This window comes from Sinohyriopsis cumingii, chromosome 1, assembly GCF_028554795.1.
Source record: "Sinohyriopsis cumingii isolate HCF-2022 chromosome 1, ASM2855479v2, whole genome shotgun sequence".
Lineage (NCBI taxonomy): Eukaryota > Metazoa > Mollusca > Bivalvia > Unionida > Unionidae > Sinohyriopsis > Sinohyriopsis cumingii.
The window spans coordinates 90930560-90951280 of record NC_142961.1 but is presented as its reverse complement, the minus strand read 5'-3'; the positions used below and the strand labels follow the sequence as shown (position 1 = coordinate 90951280).

Genomic DNA, 20721 nt, shown 5'->3' with positions numbered 1-20721 from the left:
TAACAAGAAAACCAAGTCAAAAGGTGAGAGGTCATGGTAAGCATAATAACGCAGTACTGGTTTCTACACTGTAACTTTGGACCACATACCTACATCAAGGTGAATAATCATTTGGTGAGTAATCTCCAGAGTCAGCAGTACCCTACTAGTTCCTACACAGAGGACTATATAACTCAGGGAGGGCATGTAATGCATACATGCCAACCATTATGGTTTTGGCCTAATCATTAAGCGTTTTTCACTAAATTACGCCTTATGAGTCAACATATTCAGATTATGAATTTTCGGTATGCACCCTCCCCAAAAAATTTATAATTTATTTTCTTATTTTTATTAATATCCCATTAATCTTTCAGACCGTATTCTAGAAATCATGGCTTCTACATAACTAAGACATAAGAGTACACTTGTCTGTCCTTGCATGCACTTTCCTAACAGTATTATGTTCTATTTATAGCAGCTGACCTATTTTCAAGAAACATGCTGGTTTTACTTTCAAACTTTTGACCTCAGTTTCTATTTATAGCAGATGTATAGCTTAATTACAAGAGAACAGACTGGTTTTCTAATTTTTAATCTTTGCCTGCAAATTTGTTTGCTAATTTATATCTGATACAGAACCAGTCTGTATGTATTTTGGTGCTATAAGTCAAGTCAGATTTATTCTATTAGATGCGTGTGTTAGAGCAGAAATGTTTTTCAAATAATTTCACAGATGGATTAGAAAAAGACGAAAAACCGATTCAGATAGGAATACATGAATTACACAATACAGTTTTTCATTCTAGGGCAGCTTCGCGCCCACTGCAGGCAGTGTGGAAGGGATTTTAATATTGGTCATGAGGGTAAAACAAAGAAACCTTAGCTCGTTTTACAAACTCCACTACTAAAGTAACTTGTAACTTCTTTTTTAAAGCAGAACTAATGAATGCAGAGTCGTTATTTACCAAGTTCTTAATAGAACATTGACACCCCTAGCAGTAAAAGACTATGTTGGTCCTTTGTTCAATTGGATGTTTTCTGATTCCAAAATTGCAGAAAATATGCATGTGCAAGAACAAAATCATCTGATATTGTTAGATGTTTAGCAGAAGATAATTTGCTTAAAGTTGCAGAAGCCATGAAAATTGGGCCGTTTAGTACTGCAACAGACAGGAGCAGTGATTATGATGTCAAAAAAGTATACCCAGTCTGTGTAAGAGACTTTAACAACAAAAAGGGCAAAGTCAAGAGTGCACTTCTTTCATTACCAGAAATAACAGTAGATTCGACTGGAGAAAACATTTTTTATTTGCTTGATAATGCTTTGAATAAACATAAGTTGGCAGAACTGTGTGGGGTTTCAGCTGAGAATGCATAGGTGATGACTGGAATTCATAAATGAGTTACATTCAGTATTTTGAAAAATGTCTCCATCACTGTACATATCAGGTTGTCCCTGTCATATGATACACCTTGCTGCAGGAAAGGCTGCTGATAAATTAGAAGGAGAACCCCTGAAGTATCAAGTTGGCATTCTACCTGACAATGTACTTCATGCAGATAGAGTTGATGTGCAATGTCACCTGGTTTCCCAGCTAAAAGATCCAATAACTGGAAGGTTATATTTCCTCTTCTTTGCCAGCTTATGAAAGAAATATTGGTTCTTTACCATTCTAATGCTGACTGTGTGAGATTGTTCAGTATTGTTAACAAAAATAACACTGAATTCAGATCCAGGCTGTGTAACCCAGCGCTTGATTCTCTACTGGTGTGCAAAACGTTCATAATCTCAGCTGGCACAAAGTCTTTTGAAATGCAGTATGAGAGACTGTTGCTTTTTAAAGCTCAGAGTGCTATATATGAAAATTTGAAGCAGTAATTGATGTTAAATGACCAGAAGGGATAAATAAATCACTTTGTACATATGCTCATTTAATTTTAATATGTTATATGTGGATTACTCTTTTTCTACTCAGATTACTCTTTTTGTCCACTTGGATTACATTTTTTCCTCGCCAGGAGTTGGCGTGTATGATAATGTGCTGTTTAATGGTACTTTTTATTATACCATAATATACTTATGTATAAGGGGGGGCAGCTTATCTGCGGGCCAGTGTCTAAACTTGACAGTTTTTTAGGTCTTTTTGTTGACTACTTTAATGGCTGTAAATCTTGGGACACAAAACAATAATTTTTTCCGTGTCCTAAGACATAGGCATGTAAAAAAAAGTAACTTTTGGTGACCTGACAATTATTGAACTGTTATAAAGTACTATGATTGATTTTGTTATTATTTTGCATGTGCATATTTTCTGATTTCTCCAACATGAAGTTAAATAAAGGTAAATACAGACTAAATAATTCGCGAGCCATTTGAGTTTACCAGGGAGACCATGCTGAACTATAATGTACAGTACTTAGTGCAAAGTGTGCATAGTGTCACTTCATTCCTTACTTATTCCCAACCATAGATGTTGATTTTGCTTTATTCATTGTTTCAACCAAATTGCATTCTTCCAGATAACATTTCAGCTAGTCCTTAATAGCTGTTTCATTTATGTTGAATCACATGCTCATGAGTTACTCATTTTCACTGATATAAGCGATCCTACAAATTGAGGTAATATTTTAAAAAAGTTACACACTTTTAGTTGTACAAGGCACATAACCATCATAATTTACATGTTCACGAAGAGTGGTAATAATAAAGGATAAAATTCTCATATAGATCAACTAAGAACAAACATCGTAACTTTCCACACAATGGATAGGTGGCAAATTTGTCTTTTGTTTTGCAACAGCAGTACAAGCCATTTAATCATTAAAACCCTGAAACTGGCTTATGATAAGAGGGGATTTTGACTGGTAACTATACCAGTACATTGATGTGTAATTGCCCTTTATTCCATAATATTAGCACGATTACCGTAGTTTTGTAAAACTGGGTGTAAAGCATACCTATGAACTTTCAAAAGCCAAGTAGGGAGACTGAATAAAAAAAATAGAGATTGGGACATAAAATCAGGAGGTTTTTCGTGGCATTTTTAAAGCCTTGTTTTCACTAAATATTTATTGATCTTCCTGGTTCAATATATGTGAAATTCGCAAAAAGACTCACCGTTTCTCCCTGTGAAGTGCCCTGTTTTACCCAAGGACGTGCCCTATTCCATATTCTGGTCAGCTGTGGTTAAACTGCACAATAGCTAAAGATTGGTCTTAAATAAAGCAAGAAAGCCAGCATGACTAATTAAAAGTTAATCCTTATCCATGCAACTATTTTGTGAAACCTATTGACCTTCCGTTGTAATTTAAAGAAACCAACTTCTACACTATTGTGTGTTACGCAAGCACCAGCAGTTGACTGGCAAATAAAGGATTCCCAGATTTGTTGAACTAAAGGTACCAAAATAGACAGCCTCATGGTACCATACATGTGGCAACTGTTTTCCCTCTTTATATATCTGACCTTATTCCCTTATTATCAACTCGTAAAACATTTAGTATTGTTTACTATAAAACATGTATTCTGAATTAGTTTTTTGAGGACACATTTGCTGCATGGTATGTAGTTTCATTCCTTCTTTTAATTTAACGATAGTAATTAACATTAGTATATACAGTATAAAAATACCAGGTGTTCACTCGTGTAAGTTTCTTTCATGGGAATGGCGCTATAGCATATGGAGTTACAGCATTCATAGTGATCATTCTTGGGATTGAAATTAATTGTGGACAATTTTATTGTTGTGGTGTATATTGTTTGTTCTGATTTATTTTATTATTTTTGTATTATTGTAGAGGTAAAAAAATCATTAATTACATGAATAATGTTTAAACTTAACATTCTATTAAGTGAAGAAGCAAAAATTTCTTTATAGTAAAGTAATTATTTTGTAACAACAATAAATTCACAGGTGATACAAAAGAACATGTAGAACTTTTCTTGTTTAGAAGAAATAAAATCAAAGACATAATGTAATATTCAGGAGTTTGCTGCAAAAATTGGAAGATATTATGAAATCATTAGGTAGTCGTGAAGTGACCACAAAAATTGGTGCGTAATAAAATCTGCAATGTACATGTGGTGGCGCCATTATGTAAATATGTTCATTAGCCTAATTGCAAGGGTTGAATCAAACTATATTGTTTGTTCGTTGTGTTGTCCTACTGGGATTACATTTTAATGAGTTAGGTATTTACAATTTCAAAGCAAAGTAAAAACTTAATTACTGGTGCACTGATATAAAATGTCCAATGCACTAATGCATAAACAAACAATAATCGAGCCAAAAGGGAGAGGTAGTGTTACAGCAACTCTCGATTGCTAAATTCTTGTCATTGTTCGATTAAATTATACACAAATCTAAATAGGCAGAAACAATAAGAAAGCAAAATTAAATAAATTACTTTTCAAACAAGTTTATACCATTTCTTTTAATAAATATGCATGCCAACCTCGAGATGAGTATAATTGTAATTGTTTTAAATCTAAGTTTGCCTTAATAAATGGATTTAGAACTTACCTCTTGCATCTTGAGATGTCTCGGAGTTGTAGGTAGGCTTATACGTGGGTCATGCACTTTTTAGTGTTTATACCTGTTCAGTTTGGGGGTCGGCTTATACGTGAACAGGCTTATATGCGAGTATATACGGTATTTAGTTTTAGTAAAAAATAAATAAATCTGTTTATTGCCGGATCTTTTATAATGTCCTTTTGGATGACAACATATATTGGCCGTTTATTTTAGTGTTTTATTTTTCATTAAAATTACAAAACTTTATAATAAACTTGCTGATGCAGAATTAAAAATACTATTTTCTGAAAACTTTAAGAATGTTATTTCTTTTACCTATTCTAATTTTGTATCATTTTCACTCAAATCAGTATACATAAAAGGATTTAAGAGTTTACACAATATCACAACAATGAACATCACATGTACCCACGACACTGCAATGCAAAGTTGATTCACTGCAGCTATCTTTGAGTTTATTGAAAACAAAATTATCTTTATTTTCTGTTATACTGTTGTATGTTTATGCTTATTTCCCCAGAAAGTTATAATTTTCATTATTATAAATAAATTTTTGTCTCACTATTCTCTCTAATATTTTTTAAAAAATTCATAACTAAAATTAATTGCATTCATTTCATTTAAAACTGGAACAAGAATAAAATTACAAAACTTGGAAAAGCATCATCAGTATCTGTAGTAGGCATATTACACCAATCTCTTCATAAAAATAGTATTTACCTTTGAGTCTATACAGTATAGGTGGTCCTGTCAGGCAATATGGGGAGTACTGCATAATATTGTATATCCCAACAGGTGTGATACCTTGTTAACCCAAAGAATGAGAAAAATGATATGACTTGTACATATCATGGTTGGTGATCATAGAGCGCCAGTCTCTAAGGCTGAGTGGGCTTATGGTGTATCCCAGCATCCATTATGTGGCCTGTGTCTCTCATCATCGTTCTCATGTCAGTCAACAATGAACTTCTAAATTGCCAGTGTAGGACCAGTTTTGACCATAATGGACTTAAACTGTTGAACAACCTCATGTAAAAAATTACTCTTCAGAATTTCACCAAATATGATAAATAGTCTCTTCACATACAGGTATTTCAGTTTTATTTTGATGATGCCAGTATATATAGATGTCAATACTAAAATAGGAAAAAAATCTCTCTCCAGAATTTGATCAGATTTGACAGAAAGTGTCCTTACATGGAGCTCTTTCAGTTTTATGCCAAATATGCTCTTCTGCCATCAAATATGGCTACTATTGCTAACAACAGACTAAATCTTTCAATTACTTCTTCTGAGAAAAAAATAAAAAATCATTTGAAGGGCTTTTCAAATATAATTCCTGAGAATTTTTACAAAATTTAGCTGAAATCATCCTGGCATGAAATGCTTTCAATTTTATACAAATGATTCCATTTCATTATGTAACATGACTGCTGTTACTAAAAACAAAATCATTTAAATGACTTCTCAATAACCACTCAACAGAATTTGACCAAATTTGACAGCATCCAGGTATGAAGGGCCCTCAGATGAACATGTAATGGCAAATTTGACAGCATCCAGGTATGAAGGGCCCTCAGATGAACATGCAATGGCAAATTTGACAGCATCCAGGTATGAAGGGCCCTCAGATGAACATGTAGTGGCAAATTTGACAGCATCCAGGTATGAAGGGCCCTCAGATGAACATGTAATGGCAAATTTGACAGCATCCAGGTATGAAGGGCCCTCAGATGAACATGTAATGGCAAATTTGACAGCATCCAGGTATGAAGGGCCCCTCAGATGAACATGTAATGGCAAATTTGACAGCATCCAGGTACGAAGGGCCCTCAGATGAACATGTAATGGCAAATTTGACAGCATCCAGGTATGAAGGGCCCTCAGATGAACATGTAATGGCAAATTTGACAGCATCCAGGTATGAAGGGCCCCTCAGATGAACATGTAATGGCAAATTTGACAGCATCCAGGTATGAAGGGCCCCTCAGATGAACATGTAATGGCAAATTTGACAGCATCCAGGTATGAAGGGCCCTCAGATGAACATGTAATGGCAAATTTGACAGCATCCAGGTATGAAGGGCCCCTCAGATGAACATGTAATGGCAAATTTGACAGCATCCAGGTGTGAAGGGCCCTCAGATGAACATGTAATGGCAAATTTGACAGCATCCAGGTATGAAGGACCCCTCAGATGAACATGTAATGGCAAATTTGACAGCATCCAGGTATGAAGGGCCCTCAGATGAATATGTAATGGCAAATTTGCCAATAAATGTGGCTGGCAGTACTAAAAACAGAAATATTTTAAATTGACTTTTGTTTAAAAACCACCTGACCGATTTGAACCAAATTGACAGAAAACATCCAGACATGAACAACTTTACAATTTTTAATGCATGATGGCAATTCACCAACAAATTTGGCCACGTTTCTAAAAATGGAAAAGCCTTGAAACAACTTTACAAAAGAAATTCTAACAGAATCCAACATAAAGTATAACTGCAAAAAGGGCTTTAATGTTTGTACCAATACTGATATGACCTTAAGTATGACAGCTGTTTCTAAAAACAGAAACAAAAATTTAAAAAAGAGCTATGCAACAGAATTTTACAAGTTTGACAAAATGTAACCTAGCTTGAAGCACTTTCACATTTATGCAGATGATGCCTTTCTGCCATCAAACCGCTTCAGTGACCTAGTGGTTAGAGCATCTGCCTCGGAATCGGGAGGTCATGGGTTCAAACCCCAGCCAAGTCATACCAAAGACTTACAAAGATGGTACTAACAGCTGCCTCGCTAGATGCTCAGCATTAAGAGGTTAGTGTTAGGACTGGTCGGCCTGGTGTCAGGATAATGTGACTGGGTGGGACATCATGCTACATGTCTGTAGCATGATTTCCAGTGCTAAACATCACTATAAACTGCCACACTGCAGACATTGTAGCAGGATGACTGAAAAATTGTTAAAGCTATGTTTAAAATCCTAATCACACACACACACACAAACACTGCCATCAAATATGGTTACCATTACAAGAAATAAAAAAATGGTTCAACAACTTCATTTTAAAGCAAACACTCAACAGAATTTGACAAACTTTGGCAGAGTACATCCTGTGTTGTTTTTCTTATCCATCTTGCATTGGTTGACAATTAACTATGTTTGATCTGCCATGAGATATGGTCACCATTACTACAAAATGAAAAACCTTGAAATAACGTTTCAAATACCATAAAAAAGAATGATCAAAATATAACCAAAGACAAATGATTCTGATTTACTCACCATTCCATATGACCACCTTTACTAAAAATGGAAAATCCTTTAAACTTTTCTATAATCTTCAACAGAATTCATCCAGTTTGACAGAAAGCATCATGGGATGAAGGGTTTGCAAATATGTACATGTGATGATAGTCAATCTTCGAATATGTCAGCTGTTGCTAAAGAAATGTTAAAAAAGTTCAACTCAGAAACCACTCAATAAAATCACACCAAGCTGTCCTAGATTAAAGGCTTTTCAGGTCATCAAATATGGCTACTGTTACTAGAAATAGAAAAACAGTTAAATGACTTTATCTGTATATAAAAAATGTACAGAATAATACCAACTTTAAAAATGTATTTGGGCATGTAGGCCTATCATTATTAGACAGATGATGCTGATGTGCCACCAGATATGCATGAAGATACAGAAACTAGATACAGAAACCTTGAATCGGCTGTATTCATAACATACTTAATCAACAGCATTGGAAGAAATTGCAGTAGAAAGCATCCCACTGCCCAAGAGTTACAGGTCAACTGCTTTTGCATATGGTTATTAGGCAGATGTGAGCCTGGTGAGCAATCTTGTGTAAGGAGGTTTACAAGGTCATTGATGAAAGTTGTAGTACTCAGAGGAAAACGTTGGATCAGTGTCTGATGACTTTAAAGTATTGTACATGTTAGCTAAGTATCAATATTCAGATTTAAGTGACGAGCCCATTTTAGTTAGAAGCATGATCATGTTATCACTTTTCCCATGCCAGCAGCACCATCTTAGTAATCAAGTTTTTGGTTGAAGTTGTTCATTTGCATTTATTCCCTTAACTTCTTGATGGATTTCCTTTATACACCACTCCCTCGATAACTCATACCCTGATAACTCGCAAACCTGCTTATAACACGGGGTCAGGCATGGATCTCATTTTTAAACCAGAAAATACCAAAAAATGTATTCCCATTTGTTGAACTTGAAGAAAATCTCAATCAAAATTGGTAACGGAAACTGACATATCGCTTGTTTTATTATCGAAAATGGTAGGTAGGACCTGGAAATTTTAGTCAACATTATGAAATATCAACTTTAAAATGAAGTTAAAAAAATTTAATTTTCTTTCCAAACGACATTCTTAGTAGCACCGTTAATTCACGATACTCATGGATATTTTGATCAACGAAAATGTCCCTTATGCCTATGTGGAGGCAGTACTTTGATAAATAAATACCAAAAATATATATAAAAAATTATCAATTGAAATTTGTGTTCTTGTTCTTTCTTTTAGTTCCTTTTAAGTGTAATCATCATAAATGCAATGTGTCCTCTTGTAATAAAACGTAAAATGTGTCAATCTACTGTAATAGCCATGTCCGTGAGTGTTTTTCTGAGAACTTCATTAAGTGATGACCATGTTTTGATATCAGAGTAGTGGAAACATTTGTTGTATTGTTACACTAAATAAAAAGCAGGCCTCCTTTCTATTATCACTTTAATTACATCTTTTGAATTAAATAAAGGAGGTGGAATTAAGAAAAAAGATAAAAAGCATACAGATCTTATTTGCTTAAGAACCAGCAGCTCTGGTCGTATGTCAGGTAACTCATTTCAGTTTATCAATTGAACACTGTTATAAATGTTATTGGGTACATAATCTGATTAAACTACCTTAAATTAACCTACTCAATCATAACTGGTTAAAGATAGCAAGGCGACCAAGCAAAATGAGTACTTCATAAAATAAAGGGCTTTGTTTCACAGATATGGACCATTGTGGGGAAAATGAGTTTCAGAGAATTCCAGAATTTGCATGTAGAGATATTCTCAAGGATGATAAGAAGTTTCACTGTTACTTGCAATCAAATCACAGCATCAGAATTTTACTAATTGAACAGTTGGTTGCAAAACTGAGTTTCGACATAGACGATTGTCTCATGAAATGTTGCATTATTTTTTATAAAAAGGAATCTTGTTTGGTAGTGTATGAATAGTTAGTCTGGTTGCCTGTTTCACAGACTCCTTGTTTTGGATGAAACTATTTTACACTACAAAAGACTAATCAACTATCACAAAAAGACATGACGTAATATACAAATGTTTTCACGTACCATGTTGGTTGTTGAAACCTGTTGGACTCATGTTATCAATCTTTCATAGGTTGAACATTTTGAAAATAAATGTGATTTATACAGAATAACAAATAACTTAATCAGAAAAAGTGCTTTATTTTCAATTGTTCTTGATGCGATTATAAAATGAGGATGCAGTCATTAAACAGCCCAATTCCCCTCCCCCAACCCTACATTTCTCTGGATATCTTTTGTCTAGCAGATTTATGGGAGGACCCTCAGTAGCCCTTGCATATAGTGCAGTCTATGTTTTTGAACCCCGATGTGCATGAGTTATTGTCAGAGGCAGAGGTGTACTTGGAATTAATCATATGACACACCTGCTTCTCTTTATTATCCTGCTTTCAAGGTCACATTGCTAAAAAAATGTGCATTATGTTTTTTGTTAAAGGATTTTGTTTTCATTTGCTTATATTTCCTAAATCCTGTGATAGATTCTCATGAAGCTTGGTATAGATCAATAAGAGGCAGAGACAGATCATTCTACACTGCTTTGACAATGACCTTCAAGATGAAGTCATGGTCATATAAATTTTAGATCAAGATTTTGGTTAGTTTTTTAATTTGCTTATTTTTCTAAATACCTTGATGTATTTTCTTCAGACTTTAGGTGAATCTTTATGAATCTAAAGCAATTCATTCTGTGATGTGCATTTGCCTTTTTGGTCTTGGGGTCAAGGTCACAGATTGTATAGCAATGTTTAGACCATGGTCTTGACATGTAGGTCCTGGCTTTGTTTAAAATATGTAATATAATCACATAATGAATATTTGTTGTTGTAGATATGCTGTTTAAATACATTTTGTCTGTGGTGAAAAAGATAAGCATGTGTTATCACCAGTTGAGTTAATAAATGCTTATTTGCTTCTTTTTTCCAGATGAAGTGGATAAAAATTATGGCCACTTTAATTTTTACAAAGGAATAGAGAGCATTATGTCTTACCTTCGTTGGGCTAATGGATTGGTTCAGGAACACAAACCATGGGAGCTTGCCAAGTCCTCCAGTGACATAGATCAGCTTCACCTAAAACTTGTATTGCATCTTGTCTTGGAGACACTGAGGGTTTCTGGGATATTTCTCCAGCCTGTCATACCAAACATAGCCTGCAAGCTTCTAAATCGCTTGGGCATTCCCCCAGGCAAAAGGCTAGCTGAACACAGTAGAAAACCTTATTTGAATTCCCCGAATCTAAAACTAGGACCAAATGAGGGTATTTTATTCAACAGAATCACAGAAAATAAATCTAACTGATGATCCTGTGCAGTATTAAAGGATTTAGTTTAATATCATTGGCATTGTTTAAGTTGATACTGTGCATACCAAATACAATTAGCAGCTCTGATATGTCATCAGTTTGACTTCAATTCAAACCAGTCCATAGAAAGCACTTGCCAGGTAAAACTATGAAAGAAATCCTTTCTGATTCACATGAGTCATGTTTTATTACTGGTATTTGAATTTTAAGACTGCATATTGGTGTTATGTTTAGATATATTTTGGAATATTGACTTATCTTTGAAATGAAATAAGCTGTCATATATTATGGAATCTAGATCAGTCAATAGAGTCTCAATACATATTGATGCAACAGCTTTAACAATCAATGTGATTATGTGTAGCTAATCTCAGTCAGACTGATACTTTAACATGCTAATTTTACATAACAAATGCATCTGCTGAACACAGATTGTTGTTAAATGTAGATTTACTGTGCAGTTTTTTACTTGTATTCTTTTCTTTTGAAATCTTTATCTTTTGAATACCCATGGTTTATAATGAAATTTTGAACTGTATTTCTGCATATGTGTTTTCCATTTCTAAATTATTCTTTGGATCAGTAATTAGGAAATTAAGCCATTAATTTTATTGAAGATTCAGTAGATGATTTAGACTTATAGTCATTGAGTACATAATTGAGTACATAACTGAGTACATGAGTATTTAATGAAAGTGGCAGTTAACTTATTTAGTCTTGTCCACAAGTGCCAATGAATGTTGATTCATTCATAACAAGGAAATTAAGAACACCCATTTTACACTTGTCTGCCTTTCCTCACATTCAGGCGGTCAGACAATATGATGTATTGCTTTTGCAGAGTGTCGATGCACCTTATGTAAAATCTGCAATGTTTCTTCTTTCTAAGACAGTTCAGTACCTCATATTGATATCAAAATTTGTTCACTGCTGTCTCCAAAAAATAAAGAGTTTATTTCTTTCCTAAAATTGTTTGCATTTGTTTAGTTTTATAATTATGAACAAATTTGTTGGAACCCCACGTCAGAATGTACTGTCTGGCCATCCATTCAAACATCTGCCAACACCGAGGCTGTAAAATCCTTACAAATAATTGGATGTTTACCATTGGGATGCCTATTACATGTGGATGTACATTTTGGCAGTTGTGTCTTTTCAGGTCAGATTTATTGGAGTTATTGCCCTTTATCTGTTCTCCACTTAATGAGATCCTTGTAACCTAGGAACCATTCAACATATTTTGATGCAGTGGGGTGTTTACAGATGTGCCCTCTGTGGGTTTTGTCTCATCAACATTCTGTTAGATAGAGTTGTGGCCCATGCCAATTAACTTTGTATCTTCACGTAGGATGTTGATTGTAATTGGCATAGCTCAAGAACCTTTCACAATATTGTGGTGCTGTCTGGTTGGAACATTATCTCATAGGTCTAGATGCATGTTTTATGGGTTTTTTTGTCATAAACTTCATTTTTATATGCCCATAATAAGGTGGAGCATGTCGCATCTAAGAGGACGAATCTATTCATAACGAAACTTAGTATTTAAAACACTATTACCTAAATAAGCCATACAAATTATAATCAAAAATGATAATATACATAATGTAGGTATTACATAACAGTTCTGGAGGAGTAGTGATAACAAGAATATCAAGATGGCAGAACCTTTTTCATTTAGGGCCAACTAGATATCATAAGAAATCTTCTGGTGAAAATGTGATGTTGATATGACTGCTACTGAGGAGGAGTAGCAATAACTAGACTTGTAATATGGCTGCCATGGTGACAATATTGATATCAGATCAGAACCATTTTCACTAGAACCAACTACATCATAGGAAGTCTTTGTGAAAACACCATTTTGTTATGACCATTCATTAAGGCATGGTAGCAATAATAATATTCTCAAGAAGGCCACTGTGACAGACATATTAGATATCTGAGCAGCACCATTTTCGTTAGGGACCAGCTAAAATATGGGATAAATGTTTGCAAAGTTTTGCGGCAGTCCTACAAGTAGTTCAGGAAGGGTTGTGATAAGTAGTGTTAATGGAATGACAGATGACAAACAACTGACAACATGCCATCCCACAAGCTCCTTCTGTGACCAGTAGAGCCAAAAATGTTTTCAACACAATCAGATTAGGAACAAAAGTTTATTAAAAACATTAAGTACTGCTCCGTTGTTAATGCCTTTGACATAACAGATACGTGAAAAATGGCAAATGTAGACCTAGCAGATGCCAGGGATTTGTCATTACACTTTATGAGTTGCTTGTTCATAACAAACCAAATTTATACATCACTGTATGTTACAGGTACAGTATTCGTATAAACTGTATTATGCCAGAAACGAAAATACTTGCATATCAGCCAAGAGTTGTAACTGACTTTAAGATGCTGCATATTCATCTTCATTCATACTGATTTAACAAAGTAAAAGCACTCCATTGAGAGTTATTTGTAAGAAAAATGGTTAAAATAAGAATGCACGGGCAGCACAATGACAATGCAGCCATTTGTAAAGATCAAAGTAAATCTCGGAGGAGTACATCAAACCAAGTAGGGAATATCCCAAGTGAAGTGATGAAGAAACGGGTGGTAATTCAAGCATTCAAAGTTGGTTACATCTTATCAGTGAATATTAAGCCTTGCATACAATTACTATTGATATTATTCGTTTTGGCGTTATTCTCTCTCTCTCTCTGTCTCCCTCTCTCTCTCTCTCTCTCTCTCTCTCTCTCTCTCTCTCTCTCAGAAGACTTCATGGTTCAGTGGCTAATGCGCTAGACATGCTGCCAGAAAGGTGCAGGTTCTAATCCTAACCAGTCTAGGTTTAAACCGACGCCGTGGTATATTCCCCACCCCACCCCTAGCAAATGAGCGCGAAATAACCAGATTAAGTTTGCTTTTCAATTATATGATTAAAATTGCGTCATGGAAACACTTACAATGGGCCCCACCGGAGGTTCAGTCCATTGGACCTCACAGCTTACTTGTTGCCCCCCCCCCCCCCGCAAACACTAGTACAGATAATCTACACAAGTTAGGTTTAAACCAGTCATTAGCTATGTTCATATAATTACTTCCGTTTCTATGCCTTTGTTTTCGGAAAACCAACAAATCTACTGACAAAATGTATTACATACCATCAGTCTTCCAAAAAGAATTCGCTAACAATATTTAAAAACCTCACTCACATCTTCTCTTGGATGTGTACTACCCCCTTAACCTTTCTTTTTTCACTGCAAATTTAAATTTTGGTCACCCCGGTAATCATTCTGCATCCTTGTTTGAGAACCAACCCCCACCCCACCCAAAAAAAACAAAAAGCAATACAAGCAAAACAACTTGACAAAATAATGTTTCTTAAAATTACAAAGATAATTTTTTTCCATTCCACTAATTCCCTCTCCGAGTTTCGGAGACCTGTAGCATTTAGACCTGTAACCCACTTGTGGGAAGTGGTGTGGGTTGGAAACAGAGGAATCCATCCTTTGGACCCTTTATGCCACCATTCCCCCATTCGCGAAATTCGTTGCTGATGACAATGACAACTATGGTACAGTTGAACCCGGTTATGTCGCCGGCCTAGGGGTTTGCCAAAAAGCGTCGAGATAACCGATGATCGAGATACAGTTGAACCCGGTTATGTCGCCGGCCTAGGGGTTTGCCAAAAAGCGTCGAGATAACCGATGATCGAGATACATATTATGTATTATTATTATCATTATTATTATTATCACAATGTTACTGCTGTTGATATATTTGTAAATATCATTAATTTTATTTATTTATTTATTTATGATAAGTATTATTATTATTATTATTATTATTATTATTATTATTATTCGATCTTTCTCACCGTGGTCTTGCTTCTTGTTTGTAAATATTATGTTTTTGTTCATTTCTATTCACTCAGAAAACAATGCATAGTGGTATGTACCACAGTACCAGTTAATTCTTGGATCCATACAGCACGGTCACACCGTGAGATAGGATTGGACCTTGTACTCATTGCATCAAGGATCTTGGCGGCAAAGATTATCTTGTTTTGAATCGTAATTATCGTATCTAACAATGAAAGGATGAAGTTTAAACATCGTTTCCGTGTTTCTTATATCATGGTTTCAATTGCGTGTTTGAAGAAAGATGTGTACTTTTTTCAGAGATTAGTAACTTCTAAGAAAGGATTTAGCGTTCCCAGGCAATGTGGTGCCTTAACGATATGCTGCTATAACTAAAAACTGTACGACAGATGTGAAGATTATAAGATCGTCCGGCTTTCATTGTTAAGAAAAAATGTAGGAAGGATTTCGGAATTATAAGATTGCCCAGATACCGACAAAAGGGCGCGAAAGTAAGAGCGTGTGACAAAGGGGCGAGTGGACAAAAAATGGCGAACGACAGAAGAAAGTAAAATAAATTAATTAAAATGCGCTCTCAACCGATCATGATTAGACTAGTCAAGAATGTTTATATAGCTTGGAAGAGAAGAAAAGGTATTGGTGTTAACGAAAAGGCGCACTTTGCCGATCAGAGTAGAGAAAAAACGGCATTGGTATTAACTAAATTGCCTTCAACTGAAAACCATTTCTGCAAACTACCATACAATTTCAGTTGAATTTGTAATCGCAGCAATGGGATTTATCGAGTGTTAGGTTTTGGATGAATGTACTTTTTCGAAGGAAAATCAAATTAAGGATAAGATAATATGGAAATATACAGAATACAGAAAGGCAGAATTTACAACTCATTGTCATGAGAGAGATTGAATAGTCATGAAGAAGTCGGCGCATAGCCACGTGCGCGAAATCGCAAAAATTAAAGTTAAAAAGGTTTTCGAAGATGTCGAAGAAAGATCCGCAACATCGCAGGAATCAACTCGTTGGATTATTGCGACAACAACAGCGACTGTGGATGCTTCAGTCACCTGGCAAATACCTGTAATTTGTATGTGAAAAAAAAAAGAAGCTATACAGAGGACATAATGGTCCATTGCCAAACCCGATCAATCTACAAGAATGAGATATTCCAGAACAATACTAGAAGACTTGAGAGGAGATACTTTCTTGATGTACGACGGTTGTCCAGGTCTTCAATGAACACTGTTTTCCACACAACGTAATTTGGATATGTCAGTAGAATCTCCCCAATGGTATGCAAAAGGAAGAATCAAATCTGCTCCACCACAACTACTTTGGTTATCCAACCTTGATGCATCATAATGGGAAAAAAATAGAAGAAAAAAACAGACACAGATGCACTTCATATTTTCAAATCGGCTCCATCTCATGCATCGGATCATGAGTGGAACAATGCTGAGAAAATTTGTATCACAAAAAATCTAAACTGGAGACTCCAAGATCAATAATCACATGACGAAAATGGTTTATTTACAGTCCTAAAGTATACGGAGACAATATTTTAAAAAAAAGTATCTAGACGAAAAACATGAGCTATCTATCACAAACTTGTGCCTAACATAGCAAGATGTCCAACACTTAACCATCGTGCCGAATGAAGCCTCCGAGTCTTCTATACCTGGATATTCCAAGCCGGATAAAAGTAGAGGGAGGGATTCGTTGAACCAGCATATTAAAATGCGTAGCATATGTCCAATCCTGTCCATCAGACATGGGTACAAAGTTATAAACCTGTAGATAGTATACAACCTGCAAACCTCAAGCGTCGCAAATTCAGGAATGAGCTCTGAAAAGCCGGAAGCTAGTTTCCCGTAAAAACCAGAAACAAGTTTTATTCAAAAATAATGAAATCTGCAAAAAAAAAAGACCACAAGATTTTGTATATGCTGGAAACTAAAGAGAGAATTGGATCAACACAGATAACGACAGGACAAGGACATATCAGATAGACTCAAACTGACTTCGCAAGTTTAACCACCCTAGTGGCCAACCCATAGAATGATGATACGTTCAGACAGCAAGTATATTATGAATTGCTACCAACAGCAGACAAGCTGTGCTGTGCGAACAAGACATTCGACCTATGCCAACATCATCCACAAGAAAAGCCATAGTAAATCCAAAATAATAACAAGGTTGCTGACCATCTATGACTTACAGCAAAACATCCTCAGATTAGGAGGAGAAATGGTCATCAGATACGTCACAAAACTGCTGATAATATCATTCGAACAGGAGGACTACCAGACATCCCAAAGGTTTACATTTTTATTCCAGATCCAAATAAGGGTAAAGGCCAAATCATTTACAGGAAATTACAGCAATATTGATGTCACCCCAATTACAAACATGTTGCTAGAAACTGTCACTCCTGAAACGTTGTATAGGACCCTGAATCACACCCAAAACTGAATACAACATTGATTCACTAAAATAATTTACCAGGTAATGGTGTCCTCCATATAACAGAAGCTACAATTGTAGCACAGTCTTGGAAAAAAAAAAGAAAAGAAGAAGGTTATCAACACTCTAGATGCTGCAAAAGGGCTGGAAGTTGTATGGCCAAAAGGCCTATTACGCAAGCTATGTCGCTCAGACATCACCAGAACATTATATGGCTCTAGATAAACACATGCAAACAAAAACCACCCGTAAATCAAATGAGAAGATTGAATGAGCGACTCCATAACCAAACTACAAGGGATCAAATAAATTTTACCAACCCTATATAAATGTTTCAATAATGACCTTCTGTACAACCTGCAGAAGGACAACATAGGAATTCAAAGAGGCACAACTTTCACAAGTACGCCGACCATTGCTGATATGGCATTTTGTACATCATATCCGATGGAACTGCAGATGAGCCTGGATTTAATCCCCCGCTTGAAATGCAAAGACAAATCTACCACCGATAAAAGTGATGCAGTAGTTTCTAATAGCCACAACAGGCTCTCATTTCAATGATGGGACTCCGAAAAAGACAATGTTTTTTTTATAAAAAAAAATCATCATCTGCCATGCAGACTCACATGACACATCAGATCGTAAGTAGAAAGGCTACAAAGCACATTGAGCTACTGTGGGTTCAGGTCTGGTTGGAAGAAGTGGAATCAGTTCAACTGTCCCACACCAGATTTACACCACCTTCACGAGACCAAAGATTGTCTATGGCTTTGAGGCATTGATATTAAAAAATAAAGATATCGCTGAAATGTTTTGGACAATAGATGTGCGCTAATTCCGATATATCGCCATAATTGGATCAGCTATCCCTAAATCAGCACAAATTAAAGTCCTAATGTTAATCGGCGGTATATTCGGACAGAATGACACGACATAATACCATACTGCATCCTGGCAATTAACCCCAAAAGATGACCCGTGCTACAGCTGGTTATACATGTCTGCAAAATTCCGTATCCCATCAACATATGGCCTTATGAAAAATCTACCAACTAAAGACACCTACCAACAACTACCAGCTGAAGACATTCGGAAAAGACAGATCAACAGTGCCATGAGTAAACTCTGGTGAGAAAAAAAAAGGGGGGGGGGCGACAAAGAAAAAAGTCCTCTTTTTAAGTTTCAGCATATGCAGGAAGACTCACTTGGAAATTCACAACCATTATAGATATCAGTAGCTAATAACAGCAAAGAAGTGGCCAGGAGACTATTAGCGCAGGAGTCCTTACAGGCACATACACCCCACAATCAAATCGCCATAAATTCAACCAACTCTCTGTTTTATACCGCCTGTACCCTTGCATATCCCAGGATCATGATAGGAAAAACTTTCTTCAGGATGGCATTGTCTTAGAACCAGTGCCCACTAAATACCTGTCCAACTTCATTATGGTCCTTGGAACAGAATGTGGGAAGACACCCCTCTCCCGAAAGAAAAAAAAAAAACTTCAACACCTAACGCGATTACAGCTAACAAAAACCAACTTTAACAATAATCTTGGACTGTAATAAAGCGGCCGCAAGATAATATCAGAAAGCATTTGTGCCTCTGTATGTAATGGAAACAGTGACGCCTAAGGAATGGGGGGGGGGGCAAACATGTAGGGGTCAGCAGTTACGTTTTACGGATATAGGCCAAAACACATTTAAATGTGAAAAGGTGGGGATGAAAGTGCCCCCCCCCCCCCGCCTTTGCCCATATTTGCGGGCGCCCATGAATGGAATTGGTACGTTCTTGGGTAACCAGCAACTCGGTGTATGTTGCTGACTCAGTGTTCCAGTCAGGAGATACATGTACAACAATAACTCTTATGAATAATAATGTGCGACTAGACACTTGAAACAGACAAGCTACATAGTATACGTTTGCTTCTACAGTTGGACCGCTCTGGTGGCCTAAGTGGTTAAAGTGTCCGCCTCGGATGCGAGAGGTTGCTGGTTCAAACCCCGGCCGAGTCATGCCAAAGACTTATGAAATATAATACTAGCAGCCAGCTGCCTCGCTTGGTGCTCAGTATTAAGAGGTTAGTGTCAGGACTGGTCGGCCTAGTGTCAGGATAATGTGACTGGGTGAGGCATAATGCTACATGTCTGCGGCATGATGCCCCAGTGCTAGACATCGCTATAAACTGACACACTGCAGACATCGTCGTGTTATTACTGAAAAATTGTTAAAGCTACGTTAAAAATCCAAAACACACACACACACAGACACACGCATACTTCTACAGTTGTGTATGTATATGTAATGCCAGATGTTTGCTGCTTAGCTGTATTAAGTCATTGTACCGCAATATGCCTGTTTATACTGTGCTATCCATGTTCAATGATTCCTGCACGATATACATCACTTGACCATTTTTATATCTTAGTTTAAATTAGAGTTCTTTCAAAATTTATACCCAGTGAGCTAGAGCGCTCCAAAGAGGTGGAGAGATATACTGATCAACAACGTAGAGCCTCTCCTATCCATATATCCTATATTCGTTTAGAAAAAAACAACAATTGTCTTTAGGTTAAAAGAAATAAAGTTCGAAAGAAAATCCCAGCCCACCCCATCCACCCTGGCTTTTAACCGACGACCCAGGGTATCCGGACCCCCCCCCCCCCCCACATTTACAGCTATCTAACAACGAACACGTGGTAAAGATTTAGTATATATATTTTCATGATGTGTTGTAATTTAAAATAAAATACAGATTTCGATCTTGTTTTTGTTTCACACATACGTTTATATCAAACGTACATTTTTGAGCATCTAACGCTGCAGTATGGTACACATGCTTTCAGGGACCGACCGTATAATTAAGTGGTGGGGGATGGGCGAACATGATACTTTTCTTTTAAGAGGAAAATGTCTGGCCCACAACTATCTTTAAAAATTTATTCATGCTCTGATTTTCTATATATAAAAAAGGAAGTGGTTATATCCATTAAATCAGTTGAATTAGTTGTACAATGATAGGCGCCTCCAATGCTATTGGTGACCCCAAAAACTCAAATATCAGGGAGACGTATTACATTATGTGAATTAAAAGCTGAAGTATCTTCAGCTGAGGTTAACTGGAGGTAGCGGTGGTTCGAAAGAGAATCATAGCCGCCCCCCCCCCCCCCCAACGTTTAGCAACCAAACAACGAACTCCTGTTATAATAAATGTAT

General features: G+C 36.2%; 1 protein-coding gene across 1 annotated transcript in view; it reads left to right on the top strand.

The window, feature by feature from the left end:
* Nucleotides 1-12138, top strand: part of LOC149807332 (methionine--tRNA ligase, mitochondrial-like) — an 87022-nt gene extending 74884 nt beyond the window's left edge. Inside the window, exon 12 of the mRNA XM_089965457.1 lies at nucleotides 10792-12138. Within this exon, the coding sequence (XP_089821583.1) occupies nucleotides 10792-11165 (374 nt within the window). The 3' untranslated portion in view covers nucleotides 11166-12138. The remainder of the gene's footprint in view (nucleotides 1-10791) is intronic.
* The last annotated feature ends 8583 nt before the right edge of the window (nucleotides 12139-20721 follow it).